At 42.5% G+C, this 16,382-nt stretch overlaps 1 protein-coding gene across 1 annotated transcript in view; it reads left to right on the top strand.

Annotated features, from left to right (window-relative positions):
• The window catches only part of SMC1B (structural maintenance of chromosomes 1B), an 83,721-nt gene extending 69,014 nt beyond the window's left edge, over positions 1 to 14,707 (top strand). The window contains exons 20-25 of the mRNA XM_069581774.1: positions 3,680 to 3,836; positions 4,337 to 4,491; positions 7,005 to 7,156; positions 9,109 to 9,178; positions 12,611 to 12,721; positions 14,157 to 14,707. Of these exons, the coding sequence (XP_069437875.1) occupies positions 3,680 to 3,836; positions 4,337 to 4,491; positions 7,005 to 7,156; positions 9,109 to 9,178; positions 12,611 to 12,721; positions 14,157 to 14,258 (747 nt within the window). The 3' untranslated portion in view covers positions 14,259 to 14,707. The remainder of the gene's footprint in view (positions 1 to 3,679; positions 3,837 to 4,336; positions 4,492 to 7,004; positions 7,157 to 9,108; positions 9,179 to 12,610; positions 12,722 to 14,156) is intronic.
• Positions 14,708 to 16,382: the final 1,675 nt, after the last annotated feature.

Raw genomic sequence — 16,382 nt, 5'->3', positions numbered from 1 at the left:
AGTGGGCCTTAGGAAGCATCACTATGAACAAAGCTAGTGGAGGTGATGGAATTCCAGTTGAGCTGTTTCAAATCCTAAAAGATGATGCTGTGAGAGTGTTTCATTCAATATGCCAACAAATTTGGAAAACTCAGCAGTGGCCACAGGACTGGAAGAGGTCAGTTTTTATTCCAGTCCCAAAGAAAGGCAATGCCAAAGAATGTTCAAACTACCACACATTTGCACTCATCTCACATGCTAGTAAAGCAATGCCCAAAAATCTCCAAGCCAGGCTTCAACAGTACGTGAACTGTAAACTTCCAGATGTTCAAGCTGAATTTAGAAAAGGCAGAGGGAGTTGGTGATGGACAGGGAGGCCTGGCGTGCTGCAATTCATGGGGTCGCAAAGAGTCGGACACAACTGAGCGACTGAACTGAACTGAGAGGAACCAGAGGTCAAATTGCCAACATCTGCTGGATAATCAAAAAAGCAAGAGAGTTCCAGAAAAACATCTATTTCTGCTTTATTGACTATGCCAAAGCCTTTGACTGTGTGGATCACAACAAACTATAGAAAATTCTTAAAGAGATGGAAATACCAGACCACCTGACCTGCCTTTTGAGAAATCTGTATGCAGGTCAGGAAGCAACAGTTAGAACTGGACATGGAACAGCAGACTGGTTCCAAATAGGAAAAGGAATATGTCAAGGCTGTATATTGTCACCTTGCTTATTTAACTTAGATGCAGAGTACATCATCTGAAATGCTGGGCTGGATGAAGTGCAAGCTGGAGTCAAGATTGCCCAGAGAAATATCAATAACCTCAGATATGCAGATGACACCACCCTTATGGCAGAAAGCAAAGAAGAACTAAAGAGCCTCTTGAAGAAAGTGAAAGAGGAGAGTGAAAAAGTTGGCTTAAAACTCAACATTCAGAAAACTAAGATGGCATCTGGTCCCATCACTTCATGACAAATAGACAGGGAGACAGTGGAAACAGTGAGAGACTTTATTTTGAGGGGTTCCAAAATCACTGCAGATGGTGATTGCAGCCATGAAATTAAAAGATGCTTACTCCTTGGAAGAAAAGCTATGACCAATCTAGACAGCATATTAAAAAGCAGAGACATTACTTTGCCAACAAAGGTCCATCTAGTCAAGGCTATGGTTTTTCCAGTAGTCATGTATGGATGTGAGAGTTGGACTATAAAGAAAGCTGAGCGCCGAAGAATTGATGCTTTTGAAGTGTGGTGTTGGAGAAGACTCTTGAGAGTCCCTTGGACTGCAAGGAGATCCAACCAGTCCATCCTAAAGGAAATCAGTCCTAACATTCATTGGAAGCTGAAATTCCAATACTTTAGCCACCTGATGTGAAGAACTGACTCATTGGAAAAGACCCTGATGCTGGGAAAGGCAGGAGAGGGGGACAACAGAGGATGAGATAGTTGGACGGCATCACCAACTCAATGGCCCCGAGTGTGAGTAAACTCAAGGAGTTGGTGACGGAAAGGGAAGCCTGGCGTGCTGCCGTCCGTGGGGTCGCAAAGAGTTGGATATGACTGAGCGACTGAACTGATTAGATCATAGGAAAGGCAAAGGAATTCCAGAAAAAAAACCTACTTCTGCTTCATTGATTATGATAAAGCCTTTGACTGCGTAGATCACAACAGACTGTGAAACAATCTTAAAGAGATGGAAATACCGGACCACTTTACTTTTCTCCCGAGAAACCTGTATGCGGGACAAGAAGCAATAGGTAGAACCAGCCATGGAACAATGGACTTGTTTGAAATTGGGAAAGGAGTACTTCAAGGTGGTATATTGCCACTCTGCTTATTTAACTTCTCTGCAGAGTACATCATGTGAAATGCCAGGCTGGATGAATCACAAGCTGGAATCAAGATTGCTAGGAGAAATATTAAGCTCAGATATGCAGATGATACCACTCTTACGGCAGAAAGTGAAGACAAACTCAAGAGCCTCTTGATAAAGGTGAAAGGAGAGTGAAAAGCAGGCATAAAACTCAACTTTCAGAAAACAAAAATCATAGCATCTGGACCCATCACTTCATGGCAAATAAAAGGGGGAAAAGTGGAAACAGTGACAGATTTTCTTTTCTTGGGCTCCAAAATCACTGTGAATGGTGAGTGCAGCCATGAAATTAAAAGACACTTGCTCCTTGGAAAAAAAAAAAAAAGCTATAAAAAACTTAAAGTGTTAAAAAGCAGAGACAGCACTTTGCCAACAAAGGTTTGTATAGTCAAAGCTATGGTTTTTCCAGTAGTGATGTATGGATTTGCAAGTTGGACCATAAAGAAAGCTGAACACCAAAGAATTGATGCTTTCAAATTGTGGTGCTGAAGAACACTCTTGATAGTCCTTTGGACTGCAAGGAGATCAAACCAATCAATCTAAAGGAAATCAACCCAGAATATTCACTGGAAGAACTGATACTGAAACTCCAATACTTGGGCCACCAGGTGCCAAGAGTTGACTCATTGGAAAAGACCCTGATGCTGGGAAAGATTAAGGGCAGGAGGAGAAGGGGGCTGCAGAGGAGGAGATGGTTGGATGGCATCATGGATTCAATGGACATGAGTTTGAGCAAACTCTAGGGTTAGGGTTAGGGAAAGACAGGGAAGCCTGGTGTGCTGCATTTCATGGGGTCGCAAAGAGTTGGACATGACTTAATGACTAAACAACAACCACCAGATGGGCTGGATCCCTTCTGCTGCCCCATAGTACTCACGCTTACCTGGTGGAGGGCTTCATACTGTTGTCAACGCCAGTTTGCATGTCTGACTTCCCTGTTAGCTCTTTAAGGGCAAGGACAGAGTAGTTTTCATCATTGAATCCTTATACATAGTAAATGATCGATATTCTTTAATGAACGAGTGTATGCCCATTGACAGATGAATGGATACAGAAATTGTGGTACATATATACTATGGAATATTACTCTGCTATTAAAAAGAACATATTTGAGTCAGTCCTAATACAGAGTGAAATAAGTCGAAGAAAAAGACAAATATTGTAAATTAATGCCTACATATGAAATCTGCAAACATGCTCCTGATGAATCTATTTGGAGGGCAGCAGTGGAGACGCAGACAGAGAGAAAAGGCTTGTGGACACAGTGGGGGATGGAGAAGGTGGGGTGACTTGAGAGAGTAGCATGGAAACATACATATTACCATATGTAAAACAGATAGCCGATGAGAATTTGCTTTGTGACACTGTGCTCTGTGACAGGCTAGAGGGGTGGGATGGGGAGCGAGATGGGAGGGAGGGTTCAAGAGAGAGGGCACATATGAATACCTGTGGCTGACTCATGTTGATTTATGGCAGAAACCAACACAGTATTATAAAGCAATTATCCTCCAATTAAAAAAAATTTTAAAAAGAAGCAATTACATGAATTGTTTACTTTTTTAGCCAGATTGAGAAATATGAAGGTGAAGCATGTTCCAAGAAGGCAGCATCCATGATGCCTGAGCTATGAAAGGGCACAGCCAACCCAGGAAGCCACAGTAGCGCCCCAGACCGCACTGGAGGCTCAGAGAGGGCTGCCAGGGCCAGCAGGGCTGGGTGCAGAGCAAGGGAAACAGGGGCCTTACCCTGAAGGGCCCTGTGCCTACTCACCTCAGCACTTGGGGTCTAAGTGGTATGCTAATCATTGCTGTTCTTTGCCAATAACAGGCTCTCCAATCTGATAAAGAAATTGAGGCCCAGCTTAGACTCCTGCTACAACAAGTAGCATCCCAAGAAGATATCCTGTTGAAGACAGCAGCCCCAAACCTAAGAGCCATGGAGAACCTGAAGACTGTCAGAGACAAGTTTCAGGAGTCCATAGACGGTGAAGTTAAACTTTAGTTGGTAGCAAGATCATATTTGTTGGTATTAGGGGTTTTGATTTCTGTAACATTTACCAATAATCCCCCCTGAACTGTACCTTTGTTTTGATTATATATATATATTTTCTTCTGTTATCTTATAGTAATGTACTTTTAATGCTGAATTATTAATTTCTTCCTTTTTGAAAAGAGTTTTGCTTTAATTTAAAAACAGGGGTATTGGTTATTTTTGAACAGTGTCTTCATAGCAGCACAAGAGGCATATTGGATACTCTGCTGTAATTTGTTATTATTGCTTAAAAATGAGCCCTACCCAGAAAAGGGGTCATCAATTTTAATAGTCATTTTCTTGGACTTAATAATAGCTGAGATGTTTTGAAGGTAGACTTAATTCAAGATGGACAAACTCAAAATCTAGCTTAAAAATTGTTTTATGCTTTAAAGTTGAAATAAGAAAAGCCCTTGGTGATCTCCAAAATAAAGAACACTGATTCTCTCTTAGCTTTTGAGGCCAGCAGAAAGGAAGCCAGAATATGTAGGCAAGAGTTTGAACAGGTGAAAAAAAGGAGATATGATCTTTTCAACCAGTGTTTTGAGCACGTCTCAATCTCAATCGATCAAATCTACAAGAAGCTCTGCAGAAACAACAGTGCCCAAGTATGTATTTCTCACCCTCAAATATGAGTAGGAACTTTGTGTTATTTGTGTTGTTTTTCTTTAATGGTGGTAAATCACCATCGCGCTCTCTTGAGCGACCCACTTAACTGGGTAAAGTCAGCTCATGAAAACTGGTTATCACCATGACCTGTGTTCTAGGTCTAGTCAGCCTGGCAAGTCAAAATCTCTGGTCCTGCTTCTTTATCTGCACAATGAGTGGGTTAGATCATCTGGTTTCCAAGTTCTCTTTCAGTCTGGAATTCTGTGATCTGTACTAATTTGACTTTGTAGAGCTGTTACTGGTCTCTGCAGTAGAGTTAGGGTAATGTGGGGGAAAGAGGTTGATGTGGGGTCTGTGGAGAGGGAAAGAACTAGAGGCAGGGTTCAAGTCTAGACACGCCCCTTGTCATATCGGTCTTTCCATTCCGTGATCAGTATCCACAGCAAATACTGTGCAGTTGGACATGGACAAAAGATGTAGACCAGGTCATATATATTTGAGTTTCCCTCTTTCTCTCGGTATTCTTTTATGACTGACGTAATCTTGAATCACATACTTAGTCAACCAAGAATAACTTGGTTGTGGTGGTGGTGGTGTTTTTAATAAATTTAATTTAAACTGGAGGCTAATCACTTTACAATATTGTAGTGGTTTTTGCCATACATTGACATGAATCAGGCATGGGTGTACATGTGTCCCCCATCCTGAACGCCCCTCCGACCTCCCTCCCCATCCCATCCCTCAGGGTTGTCCCAGTGCACCAGCTTTGAGTGCCCTGTTTCATGCCTCAAACTTGGATCATTTCACATATGGTAACATACATGTTTTAATGCTGTCCTCTAAGATCATCCCACCCTTGCCTTCTCCCACAGAGTCCAAGAGTCTATTCTTTGTATCTATGCGTCTTTTGCTGTCTCACATATAGGGTCATCGATACCATCTTTCAAAATTTCATATATATGCATGACTTCCCTGGTGGCTCAGATGGTAAAGCATCTTGCTTACAATGTGGGAGACCTCAGTTTGATCCCTGGGTTGGAAAGATACTCTGGAGAAGGAAATGGCAACCCAGTCCAGCACTCTTGCCTGGAAAATCCCATGGATGGAGGAGCCTGGTAGGCTACAGTCCATGGGGTCGCAAAGAGTCTGACACGACTGAGCGACTTCCCTTTCACTTTCATACTGTGTTGGTGTTTTTCTTTCTGACTTACTTCACTCTATATAATAGGCTCCAGTTTCATCCACCTCATTAGAATTTATTCATATGTGTTCCTTTTAATAGCTGACTAATAATTTTCCATCGTGTATATGTACCACAGCTTTCTTACCCATTTGTCTGCTGTTGGACATCTAGGTTGCTTCCATGTCCTGGCTATTATAAACAGTGCTGCGATGAACATTGGGGCACACTTGTCTCTTTCAATTCTGGTTTCCATGGTGTGTATGCCCAGCAGTAGGATTGCTGGGTTGTATGGCAGTTCTATTTCCAGTTTTCTAAGGAATCTCCACACTGTTCTCCATAGTGGCTGTACTAGTTTGCATTCCCACCAACAGTGTAAGAGGGTTGCCTTTTCTCCATACCCTCTCCAGCATTTATTGTTTGTAGACTTTTTGATAGCAGCCATTCTGACTGGTGTGAGATGGTAACCTCATTGTGGTTTTGATTTGCATTTCTCTGATAGTGAGTGATGTTGAGCATCTTTTCATGTGTTTGTTAGCCATCTGTATGTCTTCTTTGGAGAAATGTCTGTTTAGTTCTTTGGCCCATTTTTTGATTGGGTTGTTTATTTTTCTGATATTGAGCTGCATGAGCTGTTTATATATTTTTGAGATTAATTCTTTGTCAGTTGCATCATTTGCTATTCTTTTCTCCCATTCTGAAGGCTCTTTTCACCTTGCTTATAGTTTCCTTCATTGTGCAAAAGCTTTTAAGTTTAATTTGATCCCATTTGTTTATTTTTGCTTTTATTTCCATTACTCTGGGAGGTGGGTCATAGAGGATCCTGCTGTGATTTATGTCAGAGAGTGTTTTGCCTATGTTTTCCTCTAGGAGTTTTATAGTTTCTGGTCTTAAGATCTTAATCCAAAAATTAACTTATTTTTTATAAAGTAAGACTAGAAGAAACCTCTTAACTCCTTGAGGGCAGGATTCTTCTCTGTTCCTATAGAACTTGACCCATAATAGGTGTTCAGTAAAGATTTGATGAAAGGACCAGTGGAAGAATTGAATGAAGGCTGTTTTAGTAAGACTGCAGCATATGCTTCTGAACTATGAACAGAAGACCGATGGGAAGATCTTATCTTTTATGTGTGTTAGAATGTTTTCCCTGTACTACCTATCCAGTGAACCTTGTTATCTCTGATTACAAGTAGAGCTGAATACATTATTTACAAGTATTGGTATATTTTTCCATCAAATGGAGAAAAATATAACCAATAGTATTTTTCAGTTCCAAGCTGAACTTTACTAATAGCTTTTTTGATACTGCTAAATAAATAACATGTATTTCAGGCATTTCTTAGCCCAGAGAACCCAGAAGAGCCTTACTTGGAGGGAATTAGCTATAACTGTGTGGCCCCAGGCAAACGGTTCATGCCGATGGATAACTTGTCCGGGGGAGAGAAGTGCGTGGCAGCACTGGCACTCCTGTTCGCTGTGCACAGGTACGGTCACAGTGAGCCCTCTGACTGTGCATCAGGGCAGAGACCAAATGGCCCTTCCTACAGACGGTCTACTAATTACTTGTCTTTATGCAACGTATGTCATACAAAACTATTGTTTCCAGCCAGACAGTTCAGGTTATGGTATAGGCCTGTAATAATTTAGACAGCAAATTTAAGAGAGAATTCAGTCTTTGACAGATTTTTATTCAATTTGTTATTATCAAAAGTTACCAATGTCCAGCTTAATCGAAAAGAAAGGAGAAAAGGGGGTAGCAAATGGCCAGATTTGAATTCAAGATTGCAAAAAAACAATTCCAACAACAAATCCAAACAAAATAAAAACAGCTAACTTTTATGTGATTTTCCTAGTCCACATTCAGAGATCTGCTATTTAGTAAGGAATGTTAGACAAAGTATTTCTTCTAAAAAAAAAAAAAAGTTTAACCTCCTCATTTCCACTGATGGTGGTGACATTTGTGTTTGTAAAATAAATCACAGGAAAGATGTTAGCAAAAATTAAAGCAATTAACTTTTCAACGTTCAAAGCACTAGATGAAGAACTATGGTATGGATAATAGAGCCTCTCTATTTTCATGATCATAAAGATCACCACAAGTTTTACAGCCGTTTGTTACTGATCTCAAGAAGGAAAAAGAATTGGTGACGATAGGAAAGCGAAAGAAGATGCCACCAATGCAGGAAGACTTTGAGAGACGGAGGAGGCAGGGACTCGAACAGGAGCCTGTGTGGAATGAATCTTAGCAGAACTCTATTCCTGGGCGTCACCCCCATCCATTTATTCAGCAGATATTTGTTAAACATTTACTGTGTCGAGTAGTGTTAATGGGCATAGGAGACACCGCAGTGAAGAAAACAAATACCCTGCCTCAGAGCGACTTAATTTTAGTTGGGGAAGACAGATGATAAATAAGGCGTATTAGGAAACTAATTCTCTAATATAGAGACCATTAGAAAATGACAGATGCTGTAGAGACAAAGGAGGCAATGGCAATAGTAACAGGGAAGGGTTTGCAATATTAAAAAGTCTTCTGGGAAGGGCTTTTTGAAAGGGTAATATTTGAGCAAAGATTTGAAGAAATTAAGGGGTCAAGTCACATGGGTGGGGTGTTCTAGAGGAGAGTTCTAAGGGGAAAATATTCTAGACATAAGAAATGAGTGCAAAGGAAAGCACTGAGGCCAGAGTGAGCCTGGTGCCTGTAGAGAACAGACTGTCTGCAGCAGCAGCAGCCGCAGGGTTAGGGAGCTATGGTAGCAATCAGGGCGGAAGATGGTGGCAGTTCGGACCAGCGTGGGAGCAGACACAGTGTGGGGTAGGAGGGAGCCTAATCAACTTAGAGGGATAAGAGCTGCCATTAACTGAACTGGAGAGGAGCACAGGAGGGGTGGGTTTGAGGGTAGGTGAAAACTTTGATTTTGCTTGAGTTTGAGCAGATACCCACGTGGAGCTGAGTAAGCCACTGGACCAGTGAGGCAAGGGTTTGAGAAGTCACAACTGTCAGTAGAAGTGTGAGAGCATTCCATCTATGAATAATACTTAAAACATCGAGAGCAGATGAAATCATCAAAGAAGCTAGTTAGATAGAAGAGTGCTGTGATCACTGAGCCACAAAGGCACCGCAGTGTCAAGAAGTTAAGAGACTGTGGAGTTGGCAGAAGGGACTGGGGCCTGAAGCAGTGGGTGGGGCAGGGAGTGGACCATGGTGTCCTGGACATCAGAGGAAGTTGGGGAGGACCGCCCTGGTTCCATCCACCTTCCTTTGAAGGGATGTGGACTGGGAATTGAGCGTTGTATTTATCAACATAGAGGCCACTGGTGACCTAGACAAAGGCATACGAAAGGACACGTTTTATTTATTCTGAATACTCTTAGTCCTGTCCTCCAAGTCTCGCAAAACAAAGTTGTAACTGACTTGATTGTAATTTTTTTCTAGTTTTCGGCCTGCTCCATTCTTTGTTTTAGATGAAGTAGATGCAGCCCTGGACAATACTAACATTGGCAAAGTAAGTTCCTTTCTGATTTAACTTCCAGTACAGTGTTTACAATTCAAGAGTCAGGATGCAGTCAGAAGGCAATTTACCCTGAACAAACATAGTTTGATAGTTGCTGTATAAAAGCAAAATCTAAGTTAAAAATCTAAAAATAAGATGCTTCAGGGTAGTAGTTTTCACTCAGGGTTTAGGGGACTCAAGTAAGGGTCACTGTGCTGGACCCACAGCACTGCTGCTGAGTGACTTCCTTTTCCCCAAATCTAGGTATTGGGACCTAGAGGGTCCTTAAAAGTAGACCACATGGCAAATAGGACCAAATTAGTTGTTTACTGCTGCTAAGTCGCTTCAGTCGTGTCCGACTCTGTGCGACCCCGCAGACGGCAGCCCACCAGGCTCCCCCGTCCCTGGGATTCTCCAGGCAAGAACACTGAAGTGGGTTGCCATTTCCTTCGCCAGCGCATGAAAGTGAAAAGTGAAAGTGAAGTCGCTCAGTCGTGTCCGACTCCCAGCGACCCGGTGGACTGCAGCCTACCAGGCTCCTCCGTCCATGGGATTTTCCAGGCAAGAGTACTGGAGTGGGGTACTGTTTAATAAAGTCCAAAATAACATATCTAAATAAAATTCCAAAGGAATTAAAGTTCAAAATTTTGCTCCCCTTCATTTATTAAAATGTCTCCAGTCAGTTAGTGCATTTGCACATAATCCTGTTTTCAGTATTTGAGACCACGAGGGAACTAAGGACACAACTGAAAATCAGCCTTAAAGATCCGCCTGTGACAGACTCTCAGACGTCTCAGCCATCTTGACTGTAAATTTCGGACTTGACTGGAAGGGTGACCACAGGATGGAGGCAAACACTGGCAGCCCCATCACTGCCCAGGCTGGGGCGGCCCCATCCTGCAGAGATCCTGGGCCGTGGTCCTATTGCCAGAGCCATCCATTTCTGGAAGGAGACGAATTAAACTCCTGGTTTTGATTCTAGGTTCATCAGCCTTCCAGAAGTGACTGGACTTTGCAATTATAGCTGTTTATAAGGAGGCTGCCCTGGTCGTTGGAGAAGGAAATGGCAACCCACTCCAGTATTCTTGCCTGGAGAATCCCAGGGACAGAGGAGCCTCGTGGGCTGCCGTCCACAGGGTCACACAGAGTCAGACAGGACTGAAGTGACTTAAGAGCAGCAGCAGCAACAGCTCTGGTCATGCTTACAGAGAAGGTCTCTAGTAATTTGTTAGGTTGGCATTCTGGGTTATACTTTAGTCTTACAAACTTGGTTACTGAGTCCAACCCTGAGAGGTGTATTGAGTCTTGGGCACCACCCTGAGTCTCTGCAGTTGACCTCCCTCTCTCTCTCTCTGTTGAGCCTCTTGTGTGATCCTAGAAGATGCAGGGACTTTCCAGGAGCTGCAGCCCAGGGTAATTTCTGGTGGGAGCAGTGTCATCTTCAGCATTTCCAGGCTGTATTCATCTAACCCAGCTCTCTCTAGGGCCTTGCTGTGTGAACATGTCACTGCATACATAAGAACAGCACATGGGGGCCACACCCACAGAAGCTAGGAGCTAAATCCAGAGCCCCCTGAACCTTGTAGAGAACAGGCCAGAGCCACGTTCTGTGACCTGCTGGAGATGTCGGGATGGCTGGGAAAAGGAAACAGGAATAGAGAGAGTCTTGGTTCATCTCTCTGGAATGCCAGCCAGTCTGCATCAGCTGCTTGGACTCCGAGGCCTGACTCATTTGGGAGAATTTCCCCTCAGGAGGTTAATTTTAGCACTTTGTATCCCCTATCCTTTGTGTGGGGGGCAGGGGGTGGCCCTATCACTGCGGACTCCAGACATTCCCCTTCTCTTTGGAGGGGAGCTGAAGTGTATTCCATTGTTGTTGAGTCAGTTGTGTCTGACTCTTTTGTGACCCCATGGACTGTAGCCTACCAGGCTCCTCTGTTCTTGGGATTTTCCAAATAAGAATACTGGAATAGGTTGCCATTTCCTTCTCCAGGATCTTCCTGAACCAGGGATCAAACCCACATCTCCTGCACTAGCAGGCAGATTTTTTTACTGCTAAGTCACCAGGGAAGCCCAAGGTATCCATGTGAAAATGAAGTCGCTCAGTCGTGTCCGACTCTTTGCGACCCCATGGACTGTAGCCTACCAGGCTCCTCCATCCATGGGATTTTCCAGGCAAGAGTGCTGGAGTGGATTGCCATTTCCTTCTCCAGGGGATCTTCCCGACCCAGGAATCGAACCCGGGTCTCCCACATCGCAGGCAGACGCTTTACCATCTGAGCCACCAGGGAAGCCCAAGGTATCCATATCTTCTAGCAAAATTTAGATGTTTGTATTAGTGGAATCTTAAAGAACTAGGTCTTATTTAGTACTCTTTTCTATTGGCACCTATCCTATGTACTAAAAACCTCTTAATTTCCAGTTTCCCTTTGAGATTTACATTCCCGGTACCCCACTGCTGAATTGAGTATGAGCATGATGTAATATGAGCAACTGTGAAGGAGCTTCCACTCCCAACTTGTGGTCAGGGTACCCAACCCTTATCACACGTGACTCCTAGCAAAATGCATGCCTTGCATTTCTGCATCCTGTCTCCTCTTCCATTCTGTCAACACCCTAAGACTTTTTAAAGACCTGTCTCACAGCGGCTACCATTGCTTCTAATGGGGGAGTTCCTTCCATGAATTCAGCCTCTTAGCCTGAAGCATTTTCTCCCTCTCATCATTCACCTCAACTGCTGACTCATTTCCTCAACTGAAGCTGCCATTCCTGCTTCCAAAATATGTCCTTCATTTCTTGAGTGCAGTCAGGAGAAGACATACTGTAAGCGTGCAGAGAAATCCAGGGTGTTGGCAAGTAACCGTTAAAACTATAGTTTGAGCCCAAATTGTTCTTCATAATTTTCCAAGTTCTGAGTAGTCTGTCCACCAAGACCCATTTCTTTGCAGTCTGTCTTGTTCTTATTCTCATTCCTTGGAATTAAGTCTTTGAGTTTCCCTCTAACCAAATGAGTTGATTATGGATTATGAATATATATATAATTGCCATATTTTTCTCATCTTAAGGCTTTGATGGCAAGATAGGAAGTTGGAAGTTTAAATACCACCCTTTACCCTAGAAATATCTGAGTGGTAGTTTTATTGTCAAGATTGATTGCCTATTCACATCATGGTATCTCAAGTTAAGAGTTTTATTCTTAAAAATATTCTTCCAAGTTTTCAACCATAGATTTAATGAGCCTTATATATTTTTTTTACTAACCTCTTATTTTACAGTCTGACTGTTTCCATTTCTATAGTGGATTTATTGAGTTTACAGAAAGAGAAGTAAGTGCCTCATCACCTAAAATGGGCAGATTCAGAGACCTGCAGAATCTGTCCTCAAAGCCCCCCAAAAGGAGGCCTTTGCTTACTGATGAAACATATGCTTTCTGTTTCCTCCCAGGTGTCAAGTTATATTAAAGAGCAAACTCAGGAACAGTTTCAGATGATAATCATTTCCCTCAAAGAGGAGTTCTATTCCAAAGCTGATGCACTGATAGGCATCTATCCAGAGGTAAAGATAAAACAGATAAAGTCACCTTATAGTGTGTCCTGACACCACAAGTTCCTAGTATACTGTTTGATTTCTGCAGTTTATGAATATAGGCCTAAATATTTTTTAGTCAAATGAGACTTCATAGTAACTACTTAGATATTTTTCTGTGGCAGTACAGAGAAATTTAAGTTGTATTTTAAGTGAAAAAGCAAATAGAAAACTGTACAACATAAGTATAATTTTGTTTTTAAAACAATAGTGCACATTAACTTACACAAACTGTTGATATTATCTTCCATATTTTTATGTTTGAATGTTTTAGCAACAAACGCGCTGTTGTAGAACTAACAAGGAACCATTTATCCTCTAAAGCTACTAAAAGAAAAAACAAAGAATTTGACAGAGTTCCAAGTTGTATAGTAATTTCTGTAATTCAGTTTCTTAAGCCATTGGAAGTCCTTAGCTGAGCTAATGGAGCAGAGCAACTCATTCAGATCATTCAGTTCTTGGACAATTAGGTTTTACTTCCTGAGTGTTCCTTTAAGATAAAAATTAAAGCAACTGTACTCCAATAAAAATTAATTTTTAAAAAAACTGAAAAAAAAAAAAGCTAAGATTAAAAATAAATATCCCTTCCTGTGCCTAGATAATGTCAGGGGGTCACTGGAAGAGAACTGGAAGTTCTCACTGCCAGTGTAGGGGAGGGGTGAACTCTTCAGGGGGGAGCCTAGGTCTCAGCTGGGCCCTGTCAGCCACACCAGACAGGCCATTAATGTGCATCGTGCGTACACGCGGGCACACCTAGCAGTGGGTAACTCAGAGGGGGCAAGAACTTGGACTTGTAAGCCAACCCTAGGCTGAAATAAGCAAAAGGGCCTTGCGGCTTCTGGGAAGGGAAGGCAAGCAATGGGACAGTGAGCTGAGAAAGCACAGTAAACAAGGACTGTTCAGTCAGATTTGCTTTGCTGATTCAAGTGCCTTCTCCACTGAGGAAGAGTTCAAAGTGGAAAGTATGTCCTTTTACAAAGATGTAAATTTCCTTTACAAAAGGGAAACTTGTGCTCAGCTTTTAGAGCTTCTCCTGTACCTGCTGGTCCTCAGTAGCCTCTAGCTCATAGCAGTCCACATGCAAAAGAGGCATATTTCTGGGTGGCATATTCTGGTGCCTTCAGTTCAGTCCGGTCGCTCAGTCGTGTCCAACTCTCTGCAGCCCCATGAATTGCAGCACGCCAGGCCTCCCTGTCCATCACCAACTCCCAGAGTTCACCCAAAATCTGGCACCCTTACCAAAAACAAAACATGAAGCTGATGGAAGTGTAGAAGTAACACCTTCTCGGAAGGCTATAAGGAGGTTCCTTTAAAATGCAAATCCAGACTCACTAATAGCTCTTTACATTTAATAGCACTTACTCTCTACTGAAACTGACTTTTAACTGTCTTTTCTCTGTTTCAGCACGATGACTGCATGTTCAGCCGAGTTTTGACCCTAGATCTTTCTCAGTATCCAGATACTGAAGGCAGAGAAAGCAGCAGGAGACAGCCCAAGCCCCACTAGGGCCTAGAGTGCCCTCGAGCCGGGAGCAGTCACACAGTGCCCAGGCCAGTCTGTTTAGCTCAGACCCAGACTGCTTCTGGAGCAAAAGCTAGGCGGCCTGTGTGCCATTTGTGGAAAAGCTTGACTGTTACAGGTAAAGATACTGCAGCTCACGTCCGTTAAGGAGTGTCCAGGCCCCACTCCAGTAGGTAATGTGTCCCATGAGAGTCAGCTTTGATTGAGTTTAACAAACCACCACAGTTTAAACTTTTAAACATTTTGAAAGTCGGTCAGAAAATTTTGAATCCTGCATCATCTTTACTCTGATCTTGCCTTGTATGTTTAAGTAATCTTTAAGGGAAACTCATGGTTTTAAATAGTTACAGGGTGTTCAATCTGTTTCATGGAAAGTTATTTCAGAAGAACTGAAGTCAATATTGAAAATGCCAATAAAAAACTCTAATTTCAAATGTCTACAATCTGCAATTTTAGGAACACAAAAAAATTTAAGACAAAATTGAAGTATGTCTGCTTCTGTGCCATTTAAATTTCTCTGAATATAATTTCTGTTAAGGAAACACTGAAGAACACAGGCTTTCCCAGTTAACACTGACTTCACAGGGAAACAGTCGTCCTTATCTGTGGGCATCATGTATATCAAAATCCAAGCATGCTCAAATCCCTTACACAGATTGGTGTAATAATATTTGTATATAACCTATGCATATCCTGTCATATACTTCAAATCATCTCTACTATTATTGATAATACTTAATACAATGTAAATACTATGTAACTTAGTTGCTTGTACACAGCAAACTCAAGTACTGCTTTTTGGAACTTCTCAGCATCTTCTTTTCCCAACTATTTTCCCTTTTTTTGGCCATATGGTGTGGCTTGTGGGATCTTAGTCTCCTGACCAGGGATTGAACCTGTGCCCCCTGCAGTGGAAGCACAGTCTTAAGCACTGGGCCACCAGGAAATTCCCTTTCCTATTTTCAATCCAGGTCTGGCTGAGTCCACAGATATGTAGCCCAGGGATACAGCAGGCCCTCTCTGCACTGTTAGGAATAGGAAAGAAAGCTGCAGTTTTCAGTAGTACTTCATTTCCATTTAAAAATGGAATTAAACAATTCTAAGGTACTGGTGGTTGGTCGTCTTGTATTTAAGGCTGTTTTGAAACGGCCCAAGCGCCATTTAATCAAGGAGTAGCCTCCTAAAGTAATGGAATCACTTTTGAACGTTATTTCAGGTAAACAAAATGCACTCTGTGCCTAAGAAGTCAAGTCATAAACACTTGCTTTCTGTTCTCCATCAGCTGGTCCCTAAGAACGAGCTAGCAGGTGCTACCATACTTGTCCTTTGTTCCTTTTTCAGTGGCGGTAAGATCATCTAAACCACTGCTTTACTCTCCTTTGAAAGACATCACCTTAACACTGAACTGCCCCTTTGGTGCCACATGAGCTCAGTGTAGCCCTGATCTCTGCCTGGGCTCTTCTCTCTCATAACTTGGACTCATGGAGTGTCACTGATCCTTCAAAGTACATCATTGTTCTGTTGTAACGTAGTATACCTGTACTCCTGAAAACCCTCATGCCATGCAGAAGTACACAGAACCTCAGGGTGATGGGACAGCAGCACCCCCCCACCCCCGCCGCAAATAAAGAGGCAGGAGCTTAATAAATAGCTGGGTTTACACACACTAGTTAATACAAAATGTAAAAACTATTCTAGCTTGAGGCAGCAAACAAAGCCATACGTAGTCACTCCCTAACCCACTCTCAGAGATGAAATTATAAGTAAGTTATACTTGTGTGCAGGTGTGCTAAGTCGCTTTAGCCATGTCTCTTTGGACCCAATGGACTGCAGCCCGCCAGGCTCCTCTGTCCACGGGATTCTCCCGGTGAGAATACTAGAGGGGGTGCCATGCCCTCTTCCAGGGGATTGTCCCGACCCAGGGAGTAAACCAGAGTCTCCTGCAACTCCTGCATTGCTGGGGGACTTTTTACCACTGAGCCACCAGGGAAGCCCAAGTTATGCTTAGATTGCTTTTAATATATCAATCATGCAGGGATAAATTTTCATTTTAAAGTAAGAATCACAGCAGAACTGACTATAGATCCATTGATTCATTATAACAAGGCG

Source organism: Ovis canadensis, chromosome 3 (assembly GCF_042477335.2).
Source record: "Ovis canadensis isolate MfBH-ARS-UI-01 breed Bighorn chromosome 3, ARS-UI_OviCan_v2, whole genome shotgun sequence".
Taxonomy (NCBI): domain Eukaryota; kingdom Metazoa; phylum Chordata; class Mammalia; order Artiodactyla; family Bovidae; genus Ovis; species Ovis canadensis.
This window is presented reverse-complemented; position numbering and strand designations above follow the sequence as displayed.